The sequence below is a fragment of the Stegostoma tigrinum genome, chromosome 18 (assembly GCF_030684315.1).
Source record: "Stegostoma tigrinum isolate sSteTig4 chromosome 18, sSteTig4.hap1, whole genome shotgun sequence".
NCBI lineage: Eukaryota > Metazoa > Chordata > Chondrichthyes > Orectolobiformes > Stegostomatidae > Stegostoma > Stegostoma tigrinum.
In genome coordinates this window covers 7,290,595-7,315,524 of record NC_081371.1, presented here as the reverse complement: position 1 = coordinate 7,315,524, position 24,930 = coordinate 7,290,595, and the positions used below count along the sequence as shown (strand labels likewise).

At 46.5% G+C, this 24,930-nt stretch overlaps 2 protein-coding genes across 15 annotated transcripts in view; both read right to left on the bottom strand.

The window, feature by feature from the left end:
• The window catches only part of ipo8 (importin 8), a 154,782-nt gene extending 150,385 nt beyond the window's left edge, over positions 1-4,397 (bottom strand). For 3 of the 4 annotated variants that reach the window (XM_048548923.2, XM_059652283.1, XM_048548924.2), the window contains exon 1: positions 4,057-4,397. In XM_048548923.2, the coding sequence (XP_048404880.1) occupies positions 4,057-4,140 (84 nt within the window). In that variant the 5' untranslated portion in view covers positions 4,141-4,397. The remainder of the gene's footprint in view (positions 1-4,056) is intronic. The other variant, XM_059652284.1, reaches the window with a different exon arrangement.
• A 4,240-nt stretch (positions 4,398-8,637) lies between these two features.
• caprin2 (caprin family member 2) overlaps positions 8,638-24,930 on the bottom strand; it is a 58,292-nt gene continuing 41,999 nt past the window's right edge. For 5 of the 11 annotated variants that reach the window (XM_048548926.2, XM_048548933.2, XM_048548925.2 and 2 more), the window contains one exon: positions 23,550-24,483. In XM_048548926.2, coding sequence (XP_048404883.2) covers positions 23,864-24,483 — 620 coding nt within the window. In that variant the 3' untranslated portion in view covers positions 23,550-23,863. Of the gene's footprint in view, positions 10,715-23,549; positions 24,484-24,930 lie in introns of those variants that run through there. The other 6 variants (XM_048548928.2, XM_059652286.1, XM_048548934.2 and 3 more) reach the window with 5 other exon arrangements.

Genomic DNA, 24,930 nt, shown 5'->3' with positions numbered 1-24,930 from the left:
CTCTCCCTCCCCCCCTCCCCCCCCCCATCTGCTCCCCTCTCCCTCCCTCCCAACTGCTCCCCTCTCCCTCCCTCCCCCACAACTGCTCCCCTCTCCCTCCCTCCCCCCCATCTGCTCCCCTCCCCTCTCCCTCCCTCCCCCACAACTGCTCCCCTCTCCCTCCCTCCCCCCCATCTGCTCCCCTCCCTCCCCCCATCTGCTCCCCTCCCCCCCCATCTGCTCCCCTCCCCCCCCATCTGCTCCCCTCCCCCCCATCTGCTCCCCTCTCCCTCCCTCCCCCCCAGCTCCCCTCCCCCCCATCTGCTCCCCTCTCCCTCCCTCCCATCTGCTCCCCTCCCCTCTCCCTCCCTCCCCCCCATCTGCTCCCCTCTCCCTCCCTCCCTCCCCCCATCTGCTCCCCTCTCCCTCCCTCCCTCCCCCCCATCTGCTCCCCTCTCCCTCCCTCCCTCCCCCCCATCTGCTCCCCTCTCCCTCCCTCCCCCCCATCTGCTCCCCTCTCCCTCCCCCCCTCCCCCCCATCTGCTCCCCTCTCCCTCCCCCCCTCCCCCCCATCTGCTCCCCTCTCCCTCCCCCCCTCCCCCCCATCTGCTCCCCTCTCCCTCCCCCCCATCTGCTCCCCTCTCCCTCCCTCCCTCCCCCCCATCTGCTCCCCTCTCCCTCCCTCCCTCCCCCCCATCTGCTCCCCTCTCCCTCCCCCCCATCTGCTCCCCTCCCCCCCCTCCCTCCCCCCATCTGCTCCCCTCCCCCCCCATCTGCTCCCCTCCCCCCCTCCCCATCTGCTCCCCTCCCCCCCCTCCCTCCCCCCATCTGCTCCCCTCCCCCCCCATCTGCTCCCCTCCCCTCCCTCCCCCCCATCTGCTCCCCTCTCCCTCATTCCCTCCCCCCCATCTGCTCCCCTCCCCTCTCCCTCATTCCCTCCCCCCCATCTGCTCCCCTCTCCCTCCCTCCCTCCCCCCCATCTGCTCCCCTCTCCCTCCCCCCCATCTGCTCCCCTCTCCCTCCCTCCCTCCCCCCCCATCTGCTCCCCTCTCCCTCCCCCCCATCTGCTCCCCTCTCCCTCCCCCCCATCTGCTCCCCTCTCCCTCCCTCCCTCCCCCCCATCTGCTCCCCTCTCCCTCCCCCCCATCTGCTCCCCTCTCCCTCCCCCCCATCTGCTCCCCTCTCCCTCCCTCCCTCCCATCTGCTCCCCTCTCCCTCCCCCCCTCCCATCTGCTCCCCTCTCCCTCCCCCCCATCTGCTCCCCTCTCCCTCCCTCCCTCCCCCCCATCTGCTCCCCTCTCCCTCCCCCCCATCTGCTCCCCTCTCCCTCCCCCCCATCTGCTCCCCTCTCCCTCCCTCCCTCCCCCCCATCTGCTCCCCTCTCCCTCCCCCCCATCTGCTCCCCTCTCCCTCCCCCCCATCTGCTCCCCTCTCCCTCCCTCCCCCCATCTGCTCCCCTCTCCCTCCCCCCCATCTGCTCCCCTCTCCCTCCCTCCCCCCATCTGCTCCCCTCTCCCTCCCTCCCCCCATCTGCTCCCCTCTCCCTCCCCCCCATCTGCTCCCCTCTCCCTCCCTCCCCCCCATCTGCCCTCTCCCTCCCTCCCCCCCATCTGCTCCCCTCTCCCTCCCCCCCATCTGCTCCCCTCTCCCTCCCCCCCATCTGCTCCCCTCTCCCTCCCCCCCATCTGCTCCCCTCTCCCTCCCCCCCATCTGCTCCCCTCTCCCTCCCCCACCATCTGCTCCCCTCTCCCTCCCCCCCATCTGCTCCCCTCTCCCTCCCCCCCATCTGCTCCCCTCTCCCTCCCCCCCATCTGCTCCCCTCTCCCTCCCTCCCCCCATCTGCTCCCCTCTCCCTCCCCCCCATCTGCTCCCCTCTCCCTCCCTCCCCCCCATCTGCTCCCCTCTCCCTCCCCCCCATCTGCTCCCCCCCATCTGCTCCCCTCTCCCTCCCCCACCATCTGCTCCCCTCTCCCTCCCCCCCATCTGCTCCCCTCTCCCTCCCCCACCATCTGCTCCCCTCTCCCTCCCCCACCATCTGCTCCCCTCTCCCTCCCCCACCATCTGCTCCCCTCTCCCTCCCCCAATCTGCTCCCCACTCCCTCCCCCCCCATCTGCTCCCCTCTCCCTCCCCCCCACATCTGCTCCCCTCTCCCTCCACCATCTGCTCCCCTCTCCCTCCCCCACCATCTGCTCCCCTCTCCCTCCCCCCCCATCTGCTCCCCTCTCCCTCCCCCCCATCTGCTCCCCTCTCCCCCCCATCTGCTCCCCTCTCCCTCCCCCACCATCTGCTCCCCTCTCCCTCCCCCCCATCTGCTCCCCTCTCCCTCCCCCACCATCTGCTCCCCTCTCCCTCCCCCACCATCTGCTCCCCTCTCCCTCCCCCAATCTGCTCCCCACTCCCTCCCCCCCCATCTGCTCCCCTCTCCCTCCCCCCCACATCTGCTCCCCTCTCCCTCCACCATCTGCTCCCCTCTCCCTCCCCCACCATCTGCTCCCCTCTCCCTCCCCCCCCATCTGCTCCCCTCTCCCTCCCCCCCATCTGCTCCCCTCTCCCCCCCATCTGCTCCCCTCTCCCTCCCCCAATCTGCTCCCCACTCCCTCCCCCCCCATCTGCTCCCCTCTCCCTCCCCCCCACATCTGCTCCCCTCTCCCTCCCCCAATCTGCTCCCTCCCCCCCCCATCTGCTCCCCCCTCCCCCCCCATCTGCTCCCCCCTCCCCCCCCATCTGCTCCCTCCCCCCCCCCATCTGCTCCCCTCTCCCTCCCTCCCCCACAACTGCTCCCCTCTCCCTCCCTCCCCCACAACTGCTCCCCTCTCCCTCGCTGCCCCCCATCTGCTCCCCTCTCCCTCCCCCCACATATGCTCCCCTCTCCCTCCCCCCCATCTGCTCCCCTCTCCCTCCCCCCATTTGCTCCCCCCTCCCCCGCGTCTGCTCCCCTCTCCCTCCCCCCGTCTGCTCCCCTCTCCCTCCCCCGCATCTGCTCCCCTCTCCCTCCCCCCTCCCCCGCATCTGCTCCCCTCTCCCTCCCCCCCTCCCCCGCATCTGCTCCCCTCTCCCTCCCCCCCATCTGCTCCCCTCCCCCCCAATCTGCTCCCCTCCCCCCCATCTGCTCCCCCCTCCCCCCCATCTGCTCCCCCCTCCCCCCCATCTGCTCCCCTCTCCCTCCCTCCACCCCATCTGCTCCCCCCTCCCCCCCATCTGCTCCCCTCTCCCTCCCTCCCCCCCATCTGCTCCCCCCTCCCCCCCATCTGCTCCCCTCTCCCCCCTCCCCCCCATCTGCTCCCCTCTCCCCCCTCCCCCCCATCTGCTCCCCTCTCCCTCCCCCCCATCTGCTCCCCTCTCCCTCCCCCCCATCTGCTCCCCCTCCCCCCTCCCCCCATCTGCTCCCCTCTCCCTCCCCCCCTCCCCCCGCCATCTGCTCCCCTCTCCCTCCCCCCGCCATCTGCTCCCCTCTCCCTCCCCCCCCATCTGCTCCCCTCTCCCTCCCTCCCAACTGCTCCCCTCTCCCTCCCTCCCCCACAACTGCTCCCCTCTCCCTCCCTCCCCCCATCTGCTCCCCTCCCCTCTCCCTCCCTCCCCCACAACTGCTCCCCTCTCCCTCCCTCCCCCCCATCTGCTCCCCTCCCTCCCCCCATCTGCTCCCCTCCCTCCCCCCATCTGCTCCCCTCCCCCCCCCATCTGCTCCCCCCTCCCCCCCCATCTGCTCCCCCCCCATCTGCTCCCCCCTCCCCCCCCATCTGCTCCCCTCTCCCCCCCCATCTGCTCCCCTCTCCCCCCCCATCTGCTCCCCTCCCCTCTCCCCCCCCATCTGCTCCCCTCTCCCCCCCCATCTGCTCCCCTCTCCCTCACTCTCCCCTCTCCCTCACTCTCCCCTCCCTTCACTCTCCCCCACCGTCCTTCCTCCCCCTTCCCCTCTGACGACCTCTCCCTCAGCTCCACTCTTCCCCCTCCCCTCCCCCCCCCCAGCAGCCCCTTCCCCTGGAGAGGAGACCAGGCCTCGACCACGATGACGAGCAGATATAAAATCCCACGCAGCCCGAAAAGCGGCGGTCAAGCGAGTGAGCCCGGATCCTCACCTGATTGAGCTCGGTCTCGGCCGCGATCCTTTGGTTGGGGTCGATGGTGCCTTTCAGCGCCTGGATGATCCGGTTGGGGTCCATTTTCCCTTGGCCTCCGCCTCCCTTTCTGGCCTCGGATGTAAACGGGGGCGGGCGGCCACTCGCCGATCGATTCTTGTTTGTAATTTTTTTAGTTTTTCCTCCCTCCGCACCCGTGCGTCACCCGCGTCGGTCAAAGGTGGCGCCAAACACAAAATTTAAGGGGCTCGAGCCGGACAACGCCAGGCTTGGAAACCATGGCAACGCTACCCTCGGTCGTCATTCAACCCTCCCGTTTAGTGATGTCATCGAACGGCGAACCAAACATGACGTAGGTTCCCTTACGCCACCACACGATATTTTGCAATGACGTCATGACACGTCTTATCGACGTGACGTCACCCAACGAGTGTGCCGGTGTGACGTAATCTCTTCGCAGACTGGTTTGGCCGTGAATGTCTCATCTCCTCCATGTCTAATACCTGACCCACGCCTTGTGAATTAAGTCAACTGCTTTGTGCACAGCCAATCCATTTTTAACCGCTCATAAACTCCACTGTCACCCATCTGACTCTTCTTTGACAACAAAATGTGAGGCTGGATGAACACAGCAGGCCCAGCAGCATCTCAGGAGCACAAAAGCTGACGTTTCGGGCCTGGACCCTTCATCAGGTAGGGCTCCTGAGATGCTGCTGGGCCTGCTGTGTTCATCCAGCCTCACATTTTGTTGTCTTGGAATTCTCCGGCATCTGCAGTTCCCATTATCTCTAGCTCCTCTTCTTCCCTGGTAACAACTTTTGGCCTGCATATCCTTTTTATTTCTCTCTGGACTCCTTCTCCAGTCCTAGGTCCCCAGCAACCCCCCCCCTCTCCCCCCGCCGTCCCTGGCTTTGACAAAACTCCATGGCTCCCATTGCGTGAAAGTACAGTGAACAGTGAACCAGGTGTGTAACTCCAGTTGAACTCCCAAGAATGTCCAAGTCTAAGCCACATATATTTCAGGTCGTCAATGACCAATGCATGTGGCCATCTTTGTATTTGGTATTTGCAAGTTGGAGACATCAATAGAAATATTTAGCTAATCACATTTTATTGACAGGCAGGTTGTCTCCAAATACCTATTCTCCAATTAGTATAAAATATGTATTTCTTTCAAACTTAGGTGTTGGTCAGCTTCAATAATCCTTCAGCTTCACTGGACTTCACATAAACAAGTGCACTTCCTCCAAAGACTGCATCTATGTTCACCAAGGAAGGTAACTAATTTCTTTCCATTGGGTATCATGCATCATGATTAACAGGAAGATTTGCACAGCGACTTGTGAGATGGCTTTTGTTTGGTTAAGTATTTGCAAACTGTCTCCAGAGTCTGTGCTGTATGTACGTAATTGACTACAAAGCACTGTAGGACAGTCTGAGGTTATGAAAGGCACTACATAAATACAAGTCTTTATTTCTATTGCATCTGATGTGTATAGTTTATCTCTGTTAATAATTGTATTTGCAAATAAATCTGATTTATGGAAAAAGTCGCAATGAAAGTACCATGTGCTGGTGATTAGCTTACATGGTTAGAGAGTGGTAGAAAGATAACCAGCGGTGTAGGTTCAACTTTCTACTGACTGTGGTAGCTCATGTGAGCCAACCTCATTAAACTGGCACGTTCTTGTTGTGGAGTGGTGCCAATCAACCACTTGTCTTCAGTTATTTTTAATCAGCGACTCCCAACATGTTATGACACACTTCCAGGACAAATTGGAACTTGAACCTGGGTCTCTACCAACTGTCCCTCTGTAACAGACTTGGATGATTTTTATTCATCTTCCAAAGTGACTTCTAGCAAATAGCATCCCATCAACAGTATCTGGTGCCAACATTCAATGAAAATAGAGATTGTTGATACTGAAACACATGAAAAAAATAGCTTTTGGCTAACAGGAAATACAAGCAGCATGAATGACAAAGCAAATTCATAATCCGATTATCTTCACAGAAACTGCATTTTTACTGTAAATTTTGAATAAAGCCATTTGGGAGAATATCAAAACCAAAATGCAGCAGAAACATCAAAGCAGTAGTTTCTCATGAAGGTCTGTTTTGCAGATGGAACCTCCTGAGAGTTGACATGGCACATAGCAACAAAGTCTATCAGTCAGCACCCTGAACATTGTGTGGAGATCAGTTAGCCAAGAGGTTATGCTGAATTAAACAAAAGTAACAGTTACAACCATTCTTTAGTCAATGAAATAAGATAGGATTTTATTTATCGAGTTGAAAGATCCAGACTAATGACATCTTCAGCTGAAGAAAAGTACAGTCAGCTGTTCAGCCAAATGAATTTTCACTTTATTTTCAGTAGCAATATAGGTTTTTTTCAAAAATCTGACCAATTAAGATGTTGGTTTAACTATTGAGAGTTTCAAAAACAACTGATTGAAATCAATGATAAAAACGGGCTGGACATCAATCTATGAAGCACCAAATTTAAAGTCCCAAGTGAGACTTACAGAGTAAGAGGAAGATCAATGTATCAAAATTCTGATCGCTTTCAAAAGAAACAAACTTCCCCTTCCAAAAATGAAAATCCCGACCCAATTACGGCCCATGCACAATAAAGCTGAAATTATTTTGATGCAATTCATAGGTATTTAAGAGTCAACTACATTACTACGGCTCTGAGGTCTTCCTCTCAGTGAACCAGACAGATTTTTATGACAATTAACATTAGTTATAGATTGCCATTAGACTAGTTTTAATTTATCTTTAATAATTATTAAATTCAATCTGTCATAGTCGGATTCAGATCCACGTCCTTAAAACATGAACCGAGCACTCTGGATTGCTAGTTCAGTGATATTATCAGTCCACCACTAAAATAAGCTATTGTCTGGTAAATAAAGGACCAACGCACCAGGTAGCTGGGGCATTTTCTTATTCTGAGGTTTTTTTCTCTCGCTATCCAGTTATTGAGTGCAGCCTTTGTTCAAAATATAAGACTTTCCACATGAAACCTTTGTTCTGTCCATCTACAATCTATTTCTGAACACCTGGAAGCCATTTTAGCATGATAAAAACATTGTATTATCCAATATTTGCAACTTAAATAAGTAAAATGTGCAAAGATAGTGAACGGTCGTATATCGTAGAATCCCTAGTGTGGAAGCAGGCTATTCGGCCCATCAAGTCCATACAAATCCTCCAAAGGACATCTCACCCACACCCATCCCACTACCCTATCCCTGCATTTCTCATGGCTAATCCACCTAGTCCACACATGCCTAGCAATTCAACATGGCCAAACCATCTAACCTACACAACTTTGGACTGTGGGAGGAAACCAGATCACCTAGTGGAAAACCACACAGATAGTCATCGGAGGATGGAATCGGATGCGGGTCCCTGGCGCTGTGAGGCAGTAGTGCTAGCTACTGTGCCACCGTGACTGAAACAAATTTGAATTGGGAAGTGAGCTCTAATGTGGAGAGAGTAATCTTGATCTGCCCTCTGAAAAGACTTCCCACTTACAGACATGTGAATTAAGAACGGAAGTACACCACTCTGCCTCTCGGGCCTGCTCCTCCATTCAATAAGATTATGGCTGATGTCCTTGTGTTTCAAATTTCACATTTCCATCCACACCCGATCACCTTTCATTCCCCGATGAACAAAAACTACATCCTTATGCCTTAGCAAAAAAAAAACCCACATTCACCTTGGCATCCTAAACAAGGCAAATTCAAATCACTGGCTATGGCAACTTAGTGTAATAAGGGTGACAGTTCAGATTAATTTGGCCAAACTCTGCAGGATTTTGAAATGTTTATGAATTAATAGGGAAATCCGACTAAGCCATTCACATGCAATGAATATTCTCAGTCAAGGGGATCTCCTAAAAGCAAGGCAGTTCAGTCCAAATGAATTACTCGCTCATCAAAGGCTTCGTTTTGAGTCTAATACAGTTTTACACCACTACAGTCCCATCCTTATCTATTTAAGAGCAAGAAATAAATACCAGCACTTTGAAAAAGATCCACCGGTTTCTTCAAGGGAAGGTAGCAAAAATAAGTGTATTTGGACAGCAACCCTCGGATGTTTAACTCCCTGTCGTGAGAAAACAACAATTCCTTGGGGAACTTCATGCTCCATGTAAGAAGTAATCAGTTTTTGTAAACTGCTTAAATTATTTAAGTTACATACAATGTTTTTCAGCCTGCTATTCCGTTTCTACTGTACCGTTTCTTGCCATTGTGAGTTTCGAATCATAGGGGAATCATACACCTCTAGAAATGCAAACAGCAGTAACCACAAGTGAACAAAGCAGATTTTGACAGAACTTAATGTATCTGAACTGGTGACATTCACCCTAATTGGTCAGCTTACGTTCCTTCTGATACATTTTCCTTTGTGCAGAGAATTCATCAGTTCTGCCACGCGAAGGCTCAGAGGGATGTTGTCCATACAATCAGGCTTGTGAATCTGCTGTTCATCACCCTCGCCTTGAAATTTGGTAACAAGTGGAAAAAGTCTACAAATTCCCCCTCTTGCTGGAAAACGGAAGCAGACCTCTGAAAATGCTTTGGATTCCATCGATGGTCATTGCTCCTTTTTTATTCAAGGAATATATAGGCAAGGCTGGCATTTACTTATTCATCCCTAACTGATCTTGAAAAGTGCTCGTAAGCTTTATTCTTGAACTGTTGTAGTCTACAAGGCAAAGGAGCTCCTGATCATTGCGATGAGATAATTATTGTAAGTTCCATGATGACAATAAAGGAATATATTTCCAAGTCAGGATAGTTTATGACTTGGGAGATTAACTTGGAGGTGATGGTGTTCCTGTGCATTTGCTCCTGGGCTCTTGTATGTGGTAGAGATCAAGGTATTGGAAGGTACTGTTGAAGGCAGCTGGGTAAGTTCTTGCAGGGCATTTTGTAGGTGGTAGACACTGCTGCCACTGTGCATCATTGGAAAGGAGTGGATGTTTAAGGTGACAGAGGGAGATGCCATTCTAATGGGCTGCTTGTTGTTCATCATGTTGAGCTCTGAGCGATGTTGGAAATGCACTCATTCCAGGTAATTGGAGAGCATTCCATCACACTCCTGACATGGGCTTTGCAGGTGGTGGAAGGGCATTGACCTGATGCAATAACTTGTGTTTCTCTTGACAGATGCTGTCTGACTTGCTGAACCTTTCCAGGTTTTTGAACAAAAAGAAAATTGGCAAACCAGTTTAGAGCACAGTGCACATTCATCCTACTTGAAGCATTATACAATGGTCCTGAAGCCAACAGAGGAAGAAACAACAACTAGAAGACAGAAAGGGCTGTAGATGCGAGAAGCCAGAGTCAAAAAATGTGGAGCTGGAAAAGCACAGCAGGTCAGACAGCATCCGAGGAGCAGGAAAGTCAACATTTTGGGTCGGAGCCCATCTTCAGCACGAGAAAAGCTACGTGTATGAAATTAAAAGTCAACTTCATTGAGATCATTCTCCAAATTGTATGGTGGAATGGGGAGTAAATGGAGTAGAAGTAAAGATCTGTCATAATCTCTTTCAATGGCAGAGCAGAGCAGATTTCAAGGACTGAATTATCTTTCTGTCTAAAGAGAGTTCCAAAAGCAGGTAATGCTTTTCTATTTTGGCTGCTTAATGGATTTCCAACCGGTGTAAAGGGATCTTAATTTACACCACGGCAGAATGGAAATTATATACTGAGGAATGAGAAATCGAAAATTCCCACTTTCTAAGTCCATGATTTAATTTTAGAAGGAAAAGAATACTCCAAAGTGGTCCGATGAAACTTACACAGGTATGAAATGACATTTCATTCTAGATTGTGAAAGGCAGTTCAAATTTCAAAAGACAGAGGCAAGGTGAATAATCGGGCGCGGCGTGGTGGGTTCACTTTATTTTTGCTACAGGACCCTAATTTTTGCGAGAATATTTTATTATCTTGTTCTAAACATACATTTCATGGCTATAAACATAATCAATGTACATCCAGAAAACGGCGATATACCATTTCATGTAAAATCTGAAATGTCTCAATAGATGAGGAAAACTGCATCCCTACATATTGCAAATTGACACAACTCACGTTCAATGCAGATTAAACAGATGACAGCATAGAATGCATTCCCCGAGGGAAATGAGGACCATACGAGCTACCTTATAATTAATAATTTAATTGATCTTCTCATTTCATAGCTCAAGTAAAAATACTTTAAGTGTTTGAATGTAAGCAAGGCAATCAGCAGTGTAGTTGTCTTTACAATTCAGACACAAAAACATTTCCACAATAAATATCTTGAGCAATTTAGCAATTGTTGTACCGCTGGCATGATGTTCCATGCACCCTTAAGACACTGCTTTCTTTCAGGCTCCCAAACTGGCTCAGCAGATGAAATTCAATTTCCCTGAAGTCTGACATGTAATGAGAACCAGCACAAGGACATGTCTGTATACAGACTGCGAGATGAGAGAACGTGTCGGTGTTACACACACCACCAAGATGCTTTTTGTTTGTATATTTTATCAAGACTGTGAGAAGTATGTATTGTAAACTGCAAAATTGTGCAAACTTGATTGTGGTGATAATTTAGTCATGCGTCTGCCTCATTTGTGGTAAGATGCCATGGCCTGTGAAGAGAAACGAGCCCAGGTCAGTAAGTGCAGCTTTTCTGTTTGGGGTACCTTGTACAATTCATTTCACTGAACCAGTCAAGTACTGTGTGCAAGTGTCCCATTGCAATATCATGGCTAACTGTCATTTCCCTCCCAAGCCAGTACTGGACCATATTGTCAGAATAATTGAACACCAAAAGAGACACTCTGGAGATGCGGACCTGCAATCCAGCCTGACACTCCAACGTAGTACTGAGAGAGTGTTGTTCTGTCAGAGGTGCAAATCTTTCAGGTGAGACATTAAACCAGGCCATACTTGGCTTCTGAGGTGGAGGTACAGCTACCATGAAACTATTTCAGAGAAGACCAGATGCACCATTCCCTTTGTTCTGGTCAATATTTATCCCTCAACCTTTTTGTACAGAAACTGACTACTGCATTTCCTACATTATGTAAGAGATGACACATCAGAAGTACTCAATTGGTTATCGGATGCTTTGGGATGACCTAAGGTTGTGAAAAGACCTTCCTGTGCACCGCTCCATTGTCTTGTGACTCAAAATCATCAGTAATCATGTGTCTTTGCATTATATTGGCCATTACATACATGTTTTCTTCATGGGAAGTTGGCTTGTTTAAGAGCAAACGGTATAGGAATGTAAATACAATGCAAACAACCATATTTCTTTTTGTGATTCATTGCTTGCAGCATTCACTGCTACCCACGTTGGAGACACCCTGAAAATTTGAGAGTGCGACATGTGCCCTCCAGCACAAATCGGACGGTTGCAGGGACAACCCGGGCCACTCTTAGAGGGCTCATAACCACAAATATGAAGTATGGAACCAGCGCACATTTGAGCTTGTGGTGCACAAATTAAAGAATAATCGCACCTTTATTTCCAGCTATTAGCGGTTGTTTCTCAATTCTGGAATAGCTGAGGAGGCTCACATTTTCGAAGTTTACATGGCTTGACATTTTAACATTCTTTTGAAAAGTTTAATATTTCTTGTTTAAAAGTTACATCTGCAACTGTTATTTAAACATCACCGTTTGCAACGGTTCTGATGATCAGAATTACTGTTCTTTAAAAAAGACTGAATTTTTAATTTCAGTTTAGCCAATTTAATAGAGTCACACTGGACTCAATACTTTAACACTGTTTCTCTCTCCACTGCTGCTGCCAGACCTACTGAGTTTCTACTACAATTTTTGATTCTATTTTGGTTTTGATCATGCGTACAGGTCACAGGATGGTTAGCTACTGAAGTGTTGACATCTTTACATGTTTCTACTGAAATAAAGGGACCGGTGGTTTTCATCAGTCTTACTGCCAGCTGCAGCATGTCTTTGGCTCCGTGATGCATTTCTCACTCACTCAATATCTGGAACTGCAATGATTGAAGCAAGATGCATTTACAATGAAGCTGGACAAATACACAAGGGACTAATGAACAGGGGATATGCTGATTAGAAGGAAGACACAGATTTATGTAATGCTTTTCACAACAACAGGATGTCAGGGCACTTTTTTTGAGAGTTTCAGGACCGAGCCCATTGCATTTGTTGTGGAACTGTATGGTTTGCTCAGCATTTTAGAGGGCAGTGACATTACTGTGGGTCTGGAGTCACATGTACTGAATTAGCAGTCAATTGTAAGGTATCAGTGAACCGGATGGGTTTTTACAACAAGCAATAATGGGTGCCTTGAAACACTTGCCTGGGACCAACTGTAGTGGTGAGATTTGAGCCCATAAATCCCAGCGTTAGCCAGAGTCTCTTGGAATATGAGTTCAGTGACATTACCATTATGCCACCATCTCTTCTTTTAAGGTATAGTCAATGTTGTAATGTAGGATGTAAGATAGCGAGACTGTTCAGCAGACTCCCACAGACAGCAATGAGGCCATTATCAAATAACTTGTTCTGATGTCTGAAGGTTAAGTGTTTAAGTGTTGGCAAGCACACTGGGGAGCTCTCCCCTGCTGTTCTTCAAAATAATGTCATGGGATCTCTGACATCCACCTGGGCACGTAAACTATGACTTGGTTTAATATTTCATCCAAAATATTAGGGGCACCTCTGACAGTGTAGCGTTCATTCAGTACTGCCCCGTGAGTGTCAGCCTTGATTATTGTGCTCAAGTCCTGGAGTGGGAATTATATATAGGACTCAGCGACTCAGACCTGCTAGACAAAAAGGCCAGTTTCTATGACGTAAATACTATGTTAAACAAAAGCAGTGATCTTCATTGAATCGATGATTAGATCAAAGCTGCAAAACAGCAGTTGTGCTTTGATCTACTTCAAAGATTATAATAACCGGGCAGCCACATCCAAATTTCCATCTTCCTATCCACATTGGAAACAAGAAGCGATATCTTTTGCAAAGGGTAGGGAAGAAAATGACGTGAGAGATAGAACAGTTGAGGCAAGACTGCTGCCAGAGTATCATGGAAGTGTTGAACTGAAAACATAGCTGCATGAGGAAACCTCGGTGATGGGGATTTTGCTCGTCTCACAGTACTCAGCATTTCAACTGTACAAGTTGCTTAGATCATCAGTTTGAACTGAACGATTCTCTCCATTCATAGCATCATAAAGCAGATAACCATTCTGCCCGTCGCATCAGCTCCCTGAAAGCATTACCACGAATCTGCTTTCACCACCTTTTCAGCATGTGCATTCCAACTCATGAGATCCCAGCACATTATAAAAAAAAGTCATCTCTTCCTAGTTTGTTTGCATAAGAGGTAGCAAATTATGGAATTGTGCAGATCTTAAAGTTTGATTTGTAAACAGAACATACGTAGAGCTGTTCACAGAACAAGGATTGCAGCAGATCAGGCCATAGCTTGATTTAATGCCCAATCCCCAAACATCAATTTACTGCTGATTTCTGAAAAAAAAGAGTCCCGACCCAAAACGTCAACTTTCCTGTTCCTCCGATACTGCCTGGCCCACTGAGATCCTCAAGCTCCGCACTGTGTTGTCTTTGACTCCGGCATGTGCTGTTCTTGCAATCTCCAAATGATTTTACTGTAGTATAGCTTTTACTTGGGGTGGGCTTTTGTTTTGAACTAACCAGGTGGAATTATTTTAGGATGGGAGGATTGCAACCTCATTAATAATCCCCAAACTCCCAGTTTCCCTTGCCCTCTGTTGTAAATGCCACATACAAGTTCGTTCCTGCTGAATGTTTTTATTGGTGCACCAAGGGAAACGTGCAAACTTTGGAGTGTTTTATCCAGTCTAATCCAACCTTCCAGCCCCAAAGTGGAATGATCCTGATTCCATACATGCAAACACTGGTCCCCTCAACTTTGATATAAACACCATCTTTAATTATGGACACCACCAGCCTCTTTTGAGTCTAATCAACAGTTTAATTTTATATTAAACAAGGGTCACTTAGTCTGATCACAGCAGGTCAGAAAATCAAGACCTATGAAAATATCCCCAGTGAATATTACCCAGAAGTAAATAGGTGATCTGGAAAAAAGAACTGGAGGGAGTCTTCAAATGAAAAGCTGCTTGGTTAAACTTGGGAATTATTTTAATACTGGAATTCAATTCTCTGTGAAAGACAGTCATTACACAATGAACCTCTTTATGCAGGCTTACAGAACTTAATGACAAAAATCTTTCAGAATTTACTGTTTTCACATCAGCTTTATCAATGTGATGTTTTAATGAAGATTTTTAAACAGGTTAATCCTGAAAGTGCATGTGGGCACATAAAGGTGTTGAATATTTAATATAGCATCATGCTAAATGCAGAAAGACAGCAACATCAGAGTAGATATGTAACATATGCAGTGAACTGCTGACTTTTTAAAATTGTTAAAGGAGAAAGTCAAATGATTTTAAGATGTCAAAGGAATGTGGATGTGTCAAGTGAGCAGCCAAGTATGTGGCAGATCGGAGCACAATGACAGAACATGGACATGAAGATTAGCAAAGCAAACAAAACCTTTTTGTTAAAAAAGTGGGCAACTGCAGAACACTGTAGTTGAAAGAGCTGGCTGCCCTCATACATTAAACATGTTAGCATGCAGGTATAGCAAATAATTAGAAAAACAAATGGATTTCTAATTCTTTGCCTTGCATCAAAGGTCATAACCCTAGGTAAATCTTGCTTCAACTGCACAGGGTGTTGGATTAGATCACGCCTAGGTAGCTGACCATAAAGGGTGTTGGATTAGATCACACCTAGGTAGCTGACCATAACTGTGTCTCTAATTAAGAAGGGGGATATTTGCATAGCAAGCCATTCAGAGAAGGTACTGTCAGTTAATTCTGGAATGAAGTGGTCACCTTCTAAACAGAAGTTGTGCAGCGTAGTCATAAATCGTTGCCTTTCATTCTTCTAAAACTTCAATCTCACCAAACAAACATTAGACGCTGAGAGGTTTACCCTTCTGCAAGAACTGAGAAATTCCATCCCCTATTCCCAATTCCTCCGCCTCCGCCGCATCTGCTCCCACGATAAGACATTCCACTCCCGCACATCCCAGATGTCCAAGTTCTTTAAGGACCGCAACTTCCCCCCCACGGTGATTGAGAACGCCCTTGACCGCGTCTCCCACATTTCCCGCGACACATCCCTCACACCCTGCCCCCGCCACAACCGCCCCAAGAGGATCCCCCTCGTTCTCACACACCACCCTACCAACCTCCGGATACAACGCATTATCCTCCGACACTTCCGCCATTTACAATCCGACCCCACCACCCAAGACATTTTTCCATCCCCACCCCTGTCCGCTTTCCGGAGAGACCACTCTCTCCGTGACTCCCTTGTTCGCTCCACACTGCCCTCCAACCCCACCACACCCGGCACCCTCCCCTGCAACCGCAGGAAATGCTACACTTGTCCCCACACCTCCTCCCTCACCCCCATCCCAGGCCCCAAGATGACATTCCACATTAAGCAGAGGTTCACCTGCACATCTGCCAATGTGGTATACTGCATCCACTGTACCCGGTGCGGCTTTCTCTACATTGGGGAAACCAAGCGGAGGCTTGGGGACCGCTTTGCAGAACACCTCCGCTCAGTTCGCAACAAACAACTGCACCTCCCAGTCGCAAACCATTTCCACTCCCCCTCCCATTCTCTTGATGACATGTCCATCATGGGCCTCCTGCACTGCCACAATGATGCCACCCGAAGGTTGCAGGAACAGCAACTCATATTCCGCCTGGGAACCCTGCAGCCATATGGTATCAATGTGGACTTCACCAGTTTCAAAATCTCCCCTTCCCCCACTGCATCCCTAAACCAGCCCAGTTCATCCCCTCCCCCCACTGCACCACACAACCAGCCCAGCTCTTCCCCCCCACCCACTGCATCCCAAAACCAGTCCAACCTGTCTCTGCCTCCCTAACCGGTTCTTCCTCTCACCCATCCCTTCCTCCCACCCCAAGCCGCACCCCCAGCTACCTACTAACCTCATCCCACCTCCTTGACCTGTCCGTCTTCCCTGGACTGACCTATCCCCTCCCTACCTCCCCACCCACACCTTCTCCACCTATCTTCTTTACTCTCCATCTTCGGCCCGCCTCCCCCTCTCTCCCTATTTATTCCAGTTCCCTCCCCCCATCCCCCTCTCTGATGAAGGGTCTAGGCCCGAAACGTCAGCTTTTGTGCTCCTGAGATGCTGCTTGGCCTGCTGTGTTCATCCAGCCTCACATTTTATTATCTTGGAATCTCCAGCATCTGCAGTTCCCATTATCTCTGATACTATGTAGAATAGTTTCAGACTAAGAAGTCACCCTTTTAAGAGAGATCAGTCTTGGAATCGTATTGAAATCCTATCCAGAGTTTTGGAAAGGAACAAAGATATTTGAACTATAAAAAAAGGGACAGCTTAGAGTGTAGTGCAGAATGAAGACACTAACATGGTTTTATTTTCCGCATTAGTTCTCGTAGATCTTAGACTTGTGACCTTGCCTTATTCATAATATGCAAAATTCTGTACATGCTGGAAAACCGAAATCAAAACCAAGTGCTCGAGAAACTCAGCAGTTCTGCAGCACCTATGGAGACAGAAACCGAGTCAGTGTTGATTACACTGACTCTTCTTTAGACAAAGAAGAATGATATCAAACTCAAAGCAATAACATTAGTTCTCTCTCTGTCAACAGTAGCACAGCTGCAGACTATCTACAGCACTATTTTGATTTCACCTTGTCTTGTTCCTTGATGGACATTGATTCCCCTCAAGCCATGTAACAAGATGTCCTCCTTTAATAGAAAGATTTGGTTACAGGCCTCTGTGAACCTACAGATAATTATTTAAAATTGCTAAGAAACTTAGGGGAAACAACTGAGACAAAAATGGAGACCAGCTGCTGACGAGTAATGATTATTACTGAATAGCAGAGCAGGTATTAAATCCAGTTAGCCTAACCCTGCTCCCATGTAAAGGTCTTTATCTGTATCATTTGATTTCAGTATTTCAGAAGTCAGTAGTGGCTTCATTGATTACACTCTAACCTCAGAACTATAAAGTGTCACGGTAATAAAATGTGAGGCTGGATGAACACAGCAGGCCCAGACATTTTATTATCTTGGATTCTCCAGCATCTGCAGTTCCCATTATCACTGATATAAAGTGTCACGTTCAGGTTCTACACAAAAGCATCAAGGCTTATAAAGTTCATTACCAAAGGAGTGCAGTACTGGCAAATGGCCATCTTTTGGAAGGGGAGGTGAAGCGGATTCCACATACGTAGATGCAGAAGCTTTTGGTGTTAAGTACAAGGGAATTATCCATTAATTAAATTAAAATAAAAAACTCATCATGGTTAACATTATTGATTCAAGAGTTTCCTACATTACAATAGTAATCACACTTAAGAGTTTAATTTTGTACGAAAGGTCTACGCATCCTTCATGACCACAGGATTTTTCCATAAGCCTGCCTTTGTATATTTATAATAGACTAATTGAGTCTAGACAGGAGTTTAGAACATGTTTCACTGCCAAAATGATATCTTCTCCTCACGTGGCAAGACTCATTGTGGACGAATTTAAAACATATGTAGCAATGTTACTTCGTGGAGTGAGTAGAAATTCAATTACTTATTTAAAAAAGGACTTAAACATCCAATTTTGTGTATTGTTTACTTTCCTTGCCCCCCCCCCCCACAATTTATTGGCCAATGGCTTAAAATTAATTTTTAAAAAAAGGAAAAGAAGTGCAGATAGAGAGAGATAAAATAATAAAAACAAAAAGGTAAAGATGCAGTCGATGAGGCAGCGGCTGAACGGGGGTTTAAAAAATGTTTGAGTCAATATCTTTCAGCAGCACTGGTTCACGCTTTCAGGTGTTCTACTTTGGTCTCCTTTTTGCTTTGCATCATCAGTCAGTGATCATACCTACAGAAACCTGTGGAAGCAATGCTAATGGAGAAATTTCAAAGAAACAAAAAGCATAAATGATACTTTAGCCAAGATTTCTTTTCTAAAAAGAGCAGTCTGCATTGATAGTTTTGGCAAGTTATTATTTAATTAGTACTTCTTTTAAAAATCCTTCTAGAATTTTGATTGGTTCAGCCGTTGTGGTGGAATTTATCAGATCTGTCAAACTGCAAGCAGTGTTTTCAGAGCAGGTTGAATGTAGATGGGCCCAAAGCCTCATCTGGGGAGATGCAATAAAACCTGGAAGGATTGATCTTCAATTAGACAGGGAAAAAGCAAAGAGGATCTGCATAATTATTATAACACTGAGTACTTTCCAGACTTGTTACCCTAGCTGTAGCCACCTGCTCCTATAGTAACATTTTTAAAAATAGGTAGAAAAGTACTATGATGTAGGCCACTGCCTTTGAAGCTTACAACAGCCACTTTAGTAATTTCTACAAGAAAATATACAAGTGGCCTGTAGTTTCCCCCCCCCCTTCTCTTGCCACAAAAAAGGTCAATACTGTGTTCAACCACTTAGATATTCCCATCTTGTGTGAACGTAGCTAAGCTTTGCTCCAAGTCACATGCAGTATCTGTAGTTGCTATCTGCTTCAGCTGGTGTGAATTGGGCAAACAGCGAATGCCATGTATCTGAACTTGAGTAATCAAGTTGTAATTCAAGTGGTCCAAGCTCAAAACTTCAGCTGGTCAAAGAATAAACCACCTAAACCATAAAGTATAACCAACCCTTCAGGAATATGCAACATCTGATGGTAGAAGAGACCCGGCCAGAAGGGACTAGACTAGGCATGTTGAAACTCTGAAAAGGGCCAGGAGGCAGTTTTACTTACCATTCCTGAACCTACATTATCATTTAACCTCACAGTAGCCGCTAACATATACACAGCTTTAACTGAGAGTGCAAGTGCTTCACTGAAGCAAATCAAAGTAACTGTGGCAAGAGGAGATACTGGATCAGATCACCAAAAGAAAAAAAAAGGTACTCAGAGCAAGGAGCAGCTCAGGGAAAAAAAAAGTGTAATGAATATATTTCCTAGGCCCTTCAGCCTGGGGGTCTAGAGAACTGCTGGCACAGGCAATGGCAAAGCAATTATAACTGGGAATGCACACAAGGCTAAAATCAGAGCCTCAAGTCAAAGATCTCCTTCCTGTCTCTAAAGGCATCATTAGTTTCACAAACTGTTGCTTCACCAGGACCCAAATGTGGGCTGGTGAACTATTAGGTTATTAGTGAAAAGTGGTGGGGTGGGGAAGAGAGAACGGGCTAGGAGTTTAAAAACTGAGCAGAGGGATTTTAGCCAAGTTCCACTTTCCAGATGGCAGAATACAGGGCACTAGCCAGAAGTGTAATAAAAAGTAGTCAAATTAAATACTAAGAGTGCTGGATTTCAGCAGCAGATGAGCAAAGTCAGGTGACCTTACAGAGGTAGAAGCATGCATGCTGTCTTTGTCGTGGTGCAAAATTAAGGCAGAAGCTCAGTCAATTCTGACACCAACTTGTGAACAAAGTGGCTTCCTCTCAGACTGTTGCCAGGGAATGAAACTGGCTTCCGCTGTTCCCGGGCTGCAGTCTGAGGGAAAGCTAGTATGGCTTCCATCTTCCCAGTATTTCTATTCTAGAACATTTATCCCTCCACACCTTGGTACAAATGGAATATGTACCACTCTAGGGGACAGTTCCTTAAGACATGGAACAGGATAACAAACAGATCCAACACATTCAGTCTACAGCAGTAGTGAGGTTGCATGAAGACAGTTCACCACATGTTGTCTACATGGGCACTACCTTATGTACCCTCAGATAAGTGGGTGAAAAAAATTAAATCTCAAATTCTAAGCTCACCCTTTACAAACATTACTCAAATTAAAATTCAACCTTAGAACGAACAAAGAATTGCAACTAAGTGTGTATGCACATAAAAGAATGGAAATGCATCAGCTAAAGTTGAAGAACAACATGCAAGTTCGAATTCTACTTTTCACTCAGGTGAACACAAGTACGTGAATCACAAAGCTAAACATTTTTCTTTCCCACCCCGCCACAACCACCACCACCCTCTACCCTGCCCTTTGCAGGCTTTCCCACAATTTTGTAAGAACTATAAAGACAGGAACGTTGCCCTCCAACAGATCATGGCATCATATCTGCATGCCTACTTCACACCTTTTCATAAGCAGATTGGAGAGACATAGAATGTCAGGTTCCATATCACTCCATATCAGGAGTTTTTTTTTAAAAAGTGTAGGGGAAGAGAAAGGAAGGGGTGGTATAGCAGCAACAGTCGTGTTCTGCAGCACGACAAGGTGCTAATCGCCAGTGGGCCCGAGGGTAAAGTTGTATTGCCTGTGGAAGCCCAGGTGCAAAATCCAAGCGAGTTGAGAAGAACATGTGACCAGCTATACACTTAACTTTTAAACCTTAGTCTGTGCTTATTGGAGCTAGGACTTTATGTTGACACTTTGCAAAAGTTTTGTTTTTTGTTTAAAAAACTTGCACAGGATGACAGCATCACGGGCCAGCATTTATTACCTCGACGATAGTTAAGAGTCAACCACATTGCTGTATGTCTAGAGTCTCATGTTTCGTGTGTCTGATCAGAGTCTCATGTTTCGTGTGTCTGATCAGGTAAGGGTAGTAATTTCCTTCCCTAAGTGACATTAATGAGCCAGATAGGTTTTGCCTGACACTAGATTTATGGTCATCATTAAACTCCTTTCCAGATTTTTACTGAATTCAAAATACCATCTACTTTGATGGGATTTATACCTGGGTCTCTGGATTAACAGTCCAGGGATAATGGCACGAGGCTATCACCTCCATGTAAGGTGATATTAGTTAATATTTTCATTAAGTGCCTGAGTCTGGGCTAGTCAAGACAACTTAAAAGAACAGGTGGATGCTACCTAACAACTCAAAGCTGACAAAGCACTAAAGCTCTATGAACAGTAGAGCACAGAAGCAGGACAGGTGGATAAAGGAGTTAACCCTAACCTGATCCCTTAAAACATTTACATCTCCCACTGATGAAAGGAAGTTGCATTTACTCTGATGAAACTTTGCCCTTTGTCTTTATTAGGCAGAGGGTTTCAGAGCAAAGATTATCTTGGACCTGTATAACAACTCTGGGTCAGGGACTAGCTTATATTGTGTATTTCTAGTATCCAGATGAGAAAGGTTGTAATGGGGGGGGGGGGCGCAGGGTGGTGGTTGTAGAGGTAGTTTACCAGGATATTACTGAGGCTGGAGTATTTTGATTCAGTTTGGACTGACAGGGTGTTTTCCCTTAGTGAAGGGACATAGATAGGGCCAAAAGGTTTCCTCAGAGCAAATGCAACTTCCTTCCACCAACAGTAGATGTAAGTAATGTTTTAAATGTGAAGATGCCAAATTCACTGAAAGCTGGTAAAGCCTAATGGTTTCTAGCATAAAGAGAGCGCTTGACTATTCCACAATCATCGTGCAGTCAAGAACAAAAAAAACAATTTTTTGAAACATGTTACTTTGTAAGTTTAGATACAAAAAAGTGACCAGTCTATTTGGAATAGATTATCACAGTGGTCTAACTTTTGTGCTCATGTCATGTGCAACTCTGTGCAAAATCATTCATCCTGACATGACTTTGGAAATTCGTTCACTTGACATGGAGCAGACAACCAGAAAAAAACTTTATAACTAAGGATTAATCAATTGAAATATTCAAAATAGGAACCTTTTAAGTCCCAGTAAATGATTCCTAAACATAAATCAGCCATCACAAACTAGTGGCAAGTCTACTTGTGTTAGTGTTGACTTTTAAAATTCAAGGGCCAAAGTGACCAGTCACCAGTCAAACAATATTGAAACCAAGCCTTCAGTCCAGTCTATGCTAAACATAATCCCAAACTAAAAACTTAGCCCCACCTGCCTTCTCCTAGCCCATGTCCCACCGAACTTCTTTCATTTGTCTACTTATGCAAGTCTTTCATGTGACACACAAACCACCCTCAAACATCTACCGCTTGTGTCTTTAAAAATATCTTCTCACCTTAAGTGCACCCCTTAGTCTTGAAATCCCCCCACCCAGGGAAAAGATTAGTGGTGATTCTATCTATACCTCTCCTCATTTGAGCACAGGAGTTTGAGGTGACCTTGTTGGGGGGTGGGGGGTCTAGAAAATTCCTAGCCTTTGTATCAAACTTTCCACACCTGGCAAATGTCTTCTCAATCCTCTAACTTGTATTGTCCTTCCTATAAACAAGGCAAGCACTTGAAACCAAGTAGAATTTAGCAGGTGGAATACCTGTCACAGGTCTTTTTTAAAATGCCATTACAAACATTTATGGTCAAGCTGGAAAATGTCTCTCTTTGCACCCCACGCCACCCCCCCCACCCCCCCCCCCCAACCAACACCCACCACCAAAACAGAAGTAGATTCCAGTTTTATGAAAGTTAAGACAGACTTAACTGAAGCAGTCTTATAACATGATTTGAAAGCTATTTAAGCCAATCTGACACTTGCTTTGGGAAGGATTTTCACACTTGTGAAACACTACCTTCACCTTCTTCCAAGGTAAAATAAAAAGCCATTGAAGTTACACCTTCTCAGTCAAGTTGTTTAATCAACATTTCCATTCTAGCTTGGAAGAGATATATTTAGAACTTTTAGGGGAAATATCTTTGATACTGAACATTTTCCACACACTAAATTTAGTGTTTCAAATCCTTGAAACAAGGAACCAGATATCATCTTTTGGAAGATTTGATCATGCACTGAACAGCGAAGGCATAAATCTTAGCCCAAAACAGTTGGGACAGTGGATAGAACTAACTCTTTGCTCATCTATTTACCCCAAAGTCTAATCTAGTAGTGAAGATTAAAGCAAATTTTCTCATCATTTTCCAAATACAGATTCACTGTGGGGTAAATCTCAGCATCTAAAGTCCTTTTGTTTTGAGAAGCTCATGCAATAATGCAGTTTGGTAGTTGTGGAGAAACACAAGCTTTCTCTAATGTCATCTCTGGTCCAGTTTTTATCATTTCAGTTTCTCCATTTCCACAAAATGGAGAAAATTCAACCCCATTTGATAAAACTGCTTTAGGAACTTGCAGGAAATATTGACCCATTGGCAAATTGAATATTTTATTGATTAGTCTTCATTGAATTTTCAAAATCAAATAAATATCAGGAATGCCACCAAAGGCCAGTCAACAAGACTGATTCTCAGGGGAAGTGAAATGTTTAAAAAGTAAAATTGAAAAAAGTCAGTTAACATTATAGTTATGAAAGTGCAAAATATTCCTTAAATCATTTGACTTGTTCTGATAAATAATTTTTGCAGCAAAAACACTTTCACTTAACATTTGCAGGGTTGTCAACTCTTAATTCTTAGAATGCACAAGAATTTAGCAGCTAGACTGTCCATTCAAAACACCAACCAACAGTGCAGAATATCTTTATTGAGGCACCATGAGGCATTGTAAATAGCAGGATATCTTGCTAAGGGAATCTATCCATTTCAACAGTCACAGAAAGTGGTCTTTGACTGACAAGTGCAAGTCATAACATTCTGTAACAATATTCACAACTCTACCAGCAAGGCATCACAGGTTAAAGTGCCCAGTCAGTGCAAACCCAAATTCCAGAAAACCACTGCAATAGTTTAACAAGTCATCTCTGGCAACTCGCTTCAGTGACCCTTAAAGATACAGTGATCAGAGTGCAAAGCATTTTAGCTATTCAAGCACATTGTTTCAGTCCTGATACAAGAGGTAGCCAGAAAAGGTAGAGTACTTCCAACTGCTACCGTAGATGGCACCTCTGTGCAATCGAAGCCAGATCTGATCTCCCTGGAAAAGCTGTAAAACAGCATGGTTGCTGGCAGTCTCATGATCTGGAGCACCATCATTGGCATAAGCTGAGCACAGGACTTCATCATTCTTCATGAGGTTTACATATAGTGGAACATTCACAGCTAGCTTCAGCATGTGAAAGATGAAGACATAGGTGCCATTCACAGGGCAGGTAAATCGCCCCAGTTGAAAATCAAATGTTTCTCCAAGGTTATTGAGTAGAAGGTCAAAGATAATGGGCTGGTCCAGGGATCCAGGGGTAAAGTTAGAGGTCCTTGCAGTGGAGAAGGCCACTCTCATCTGCTGAGGAAGAGGGTAGACGTGTACAGGCAAGAGGGTGGCAGCTTGACTGGTCCCTGGCACATCCACTGGAGTAATGCTTCGCGAGTCCCCTTGTCCAGAATCCCCACTGTTGTTGAAGTGCTCACTGTCTTGCTCTGGACTGCTCATCTGAGGGGAATCGCTCCACCCTGCGGTTGAGTAATTAGGACCTGCTAAAGGTTGAAAAATCTTCCACTCTGCTAGACAAGGCAATAATCACATTCTGATCTAAAAAAGGTTAACCCCAAAAAAGTCCCATTCCTCCACCACCCAAAACCTTGCCCACCAACCACACACCTCATCCCTAACAATCAAAAACATGATTGCTCACAAGACTTTAAAAAGACATCTTTCAGAAGCAAAGGACTAAAAACTCCCTTTGGTAAATCAGAATCTTGCAAAACCCACAATAAAACTTGCTAACACCCTTGTTCATTGTTTTCTTCTCATGTCATCCTAGAAAATTCAGTGGTCCTCACTGGCTTCATATTAGTCAATTCTAGAAAGATGTACATTGCCATTCAAATTTACATCTAGGGGTTCAGAGGTCACAAGCAAACAGTGTGACCAATTTGCAGAACTTGGCCTTATGGAAGATACTACTGACACTCATCTCAACTTGCGTTTTAGCAGCTGTTCACATATGG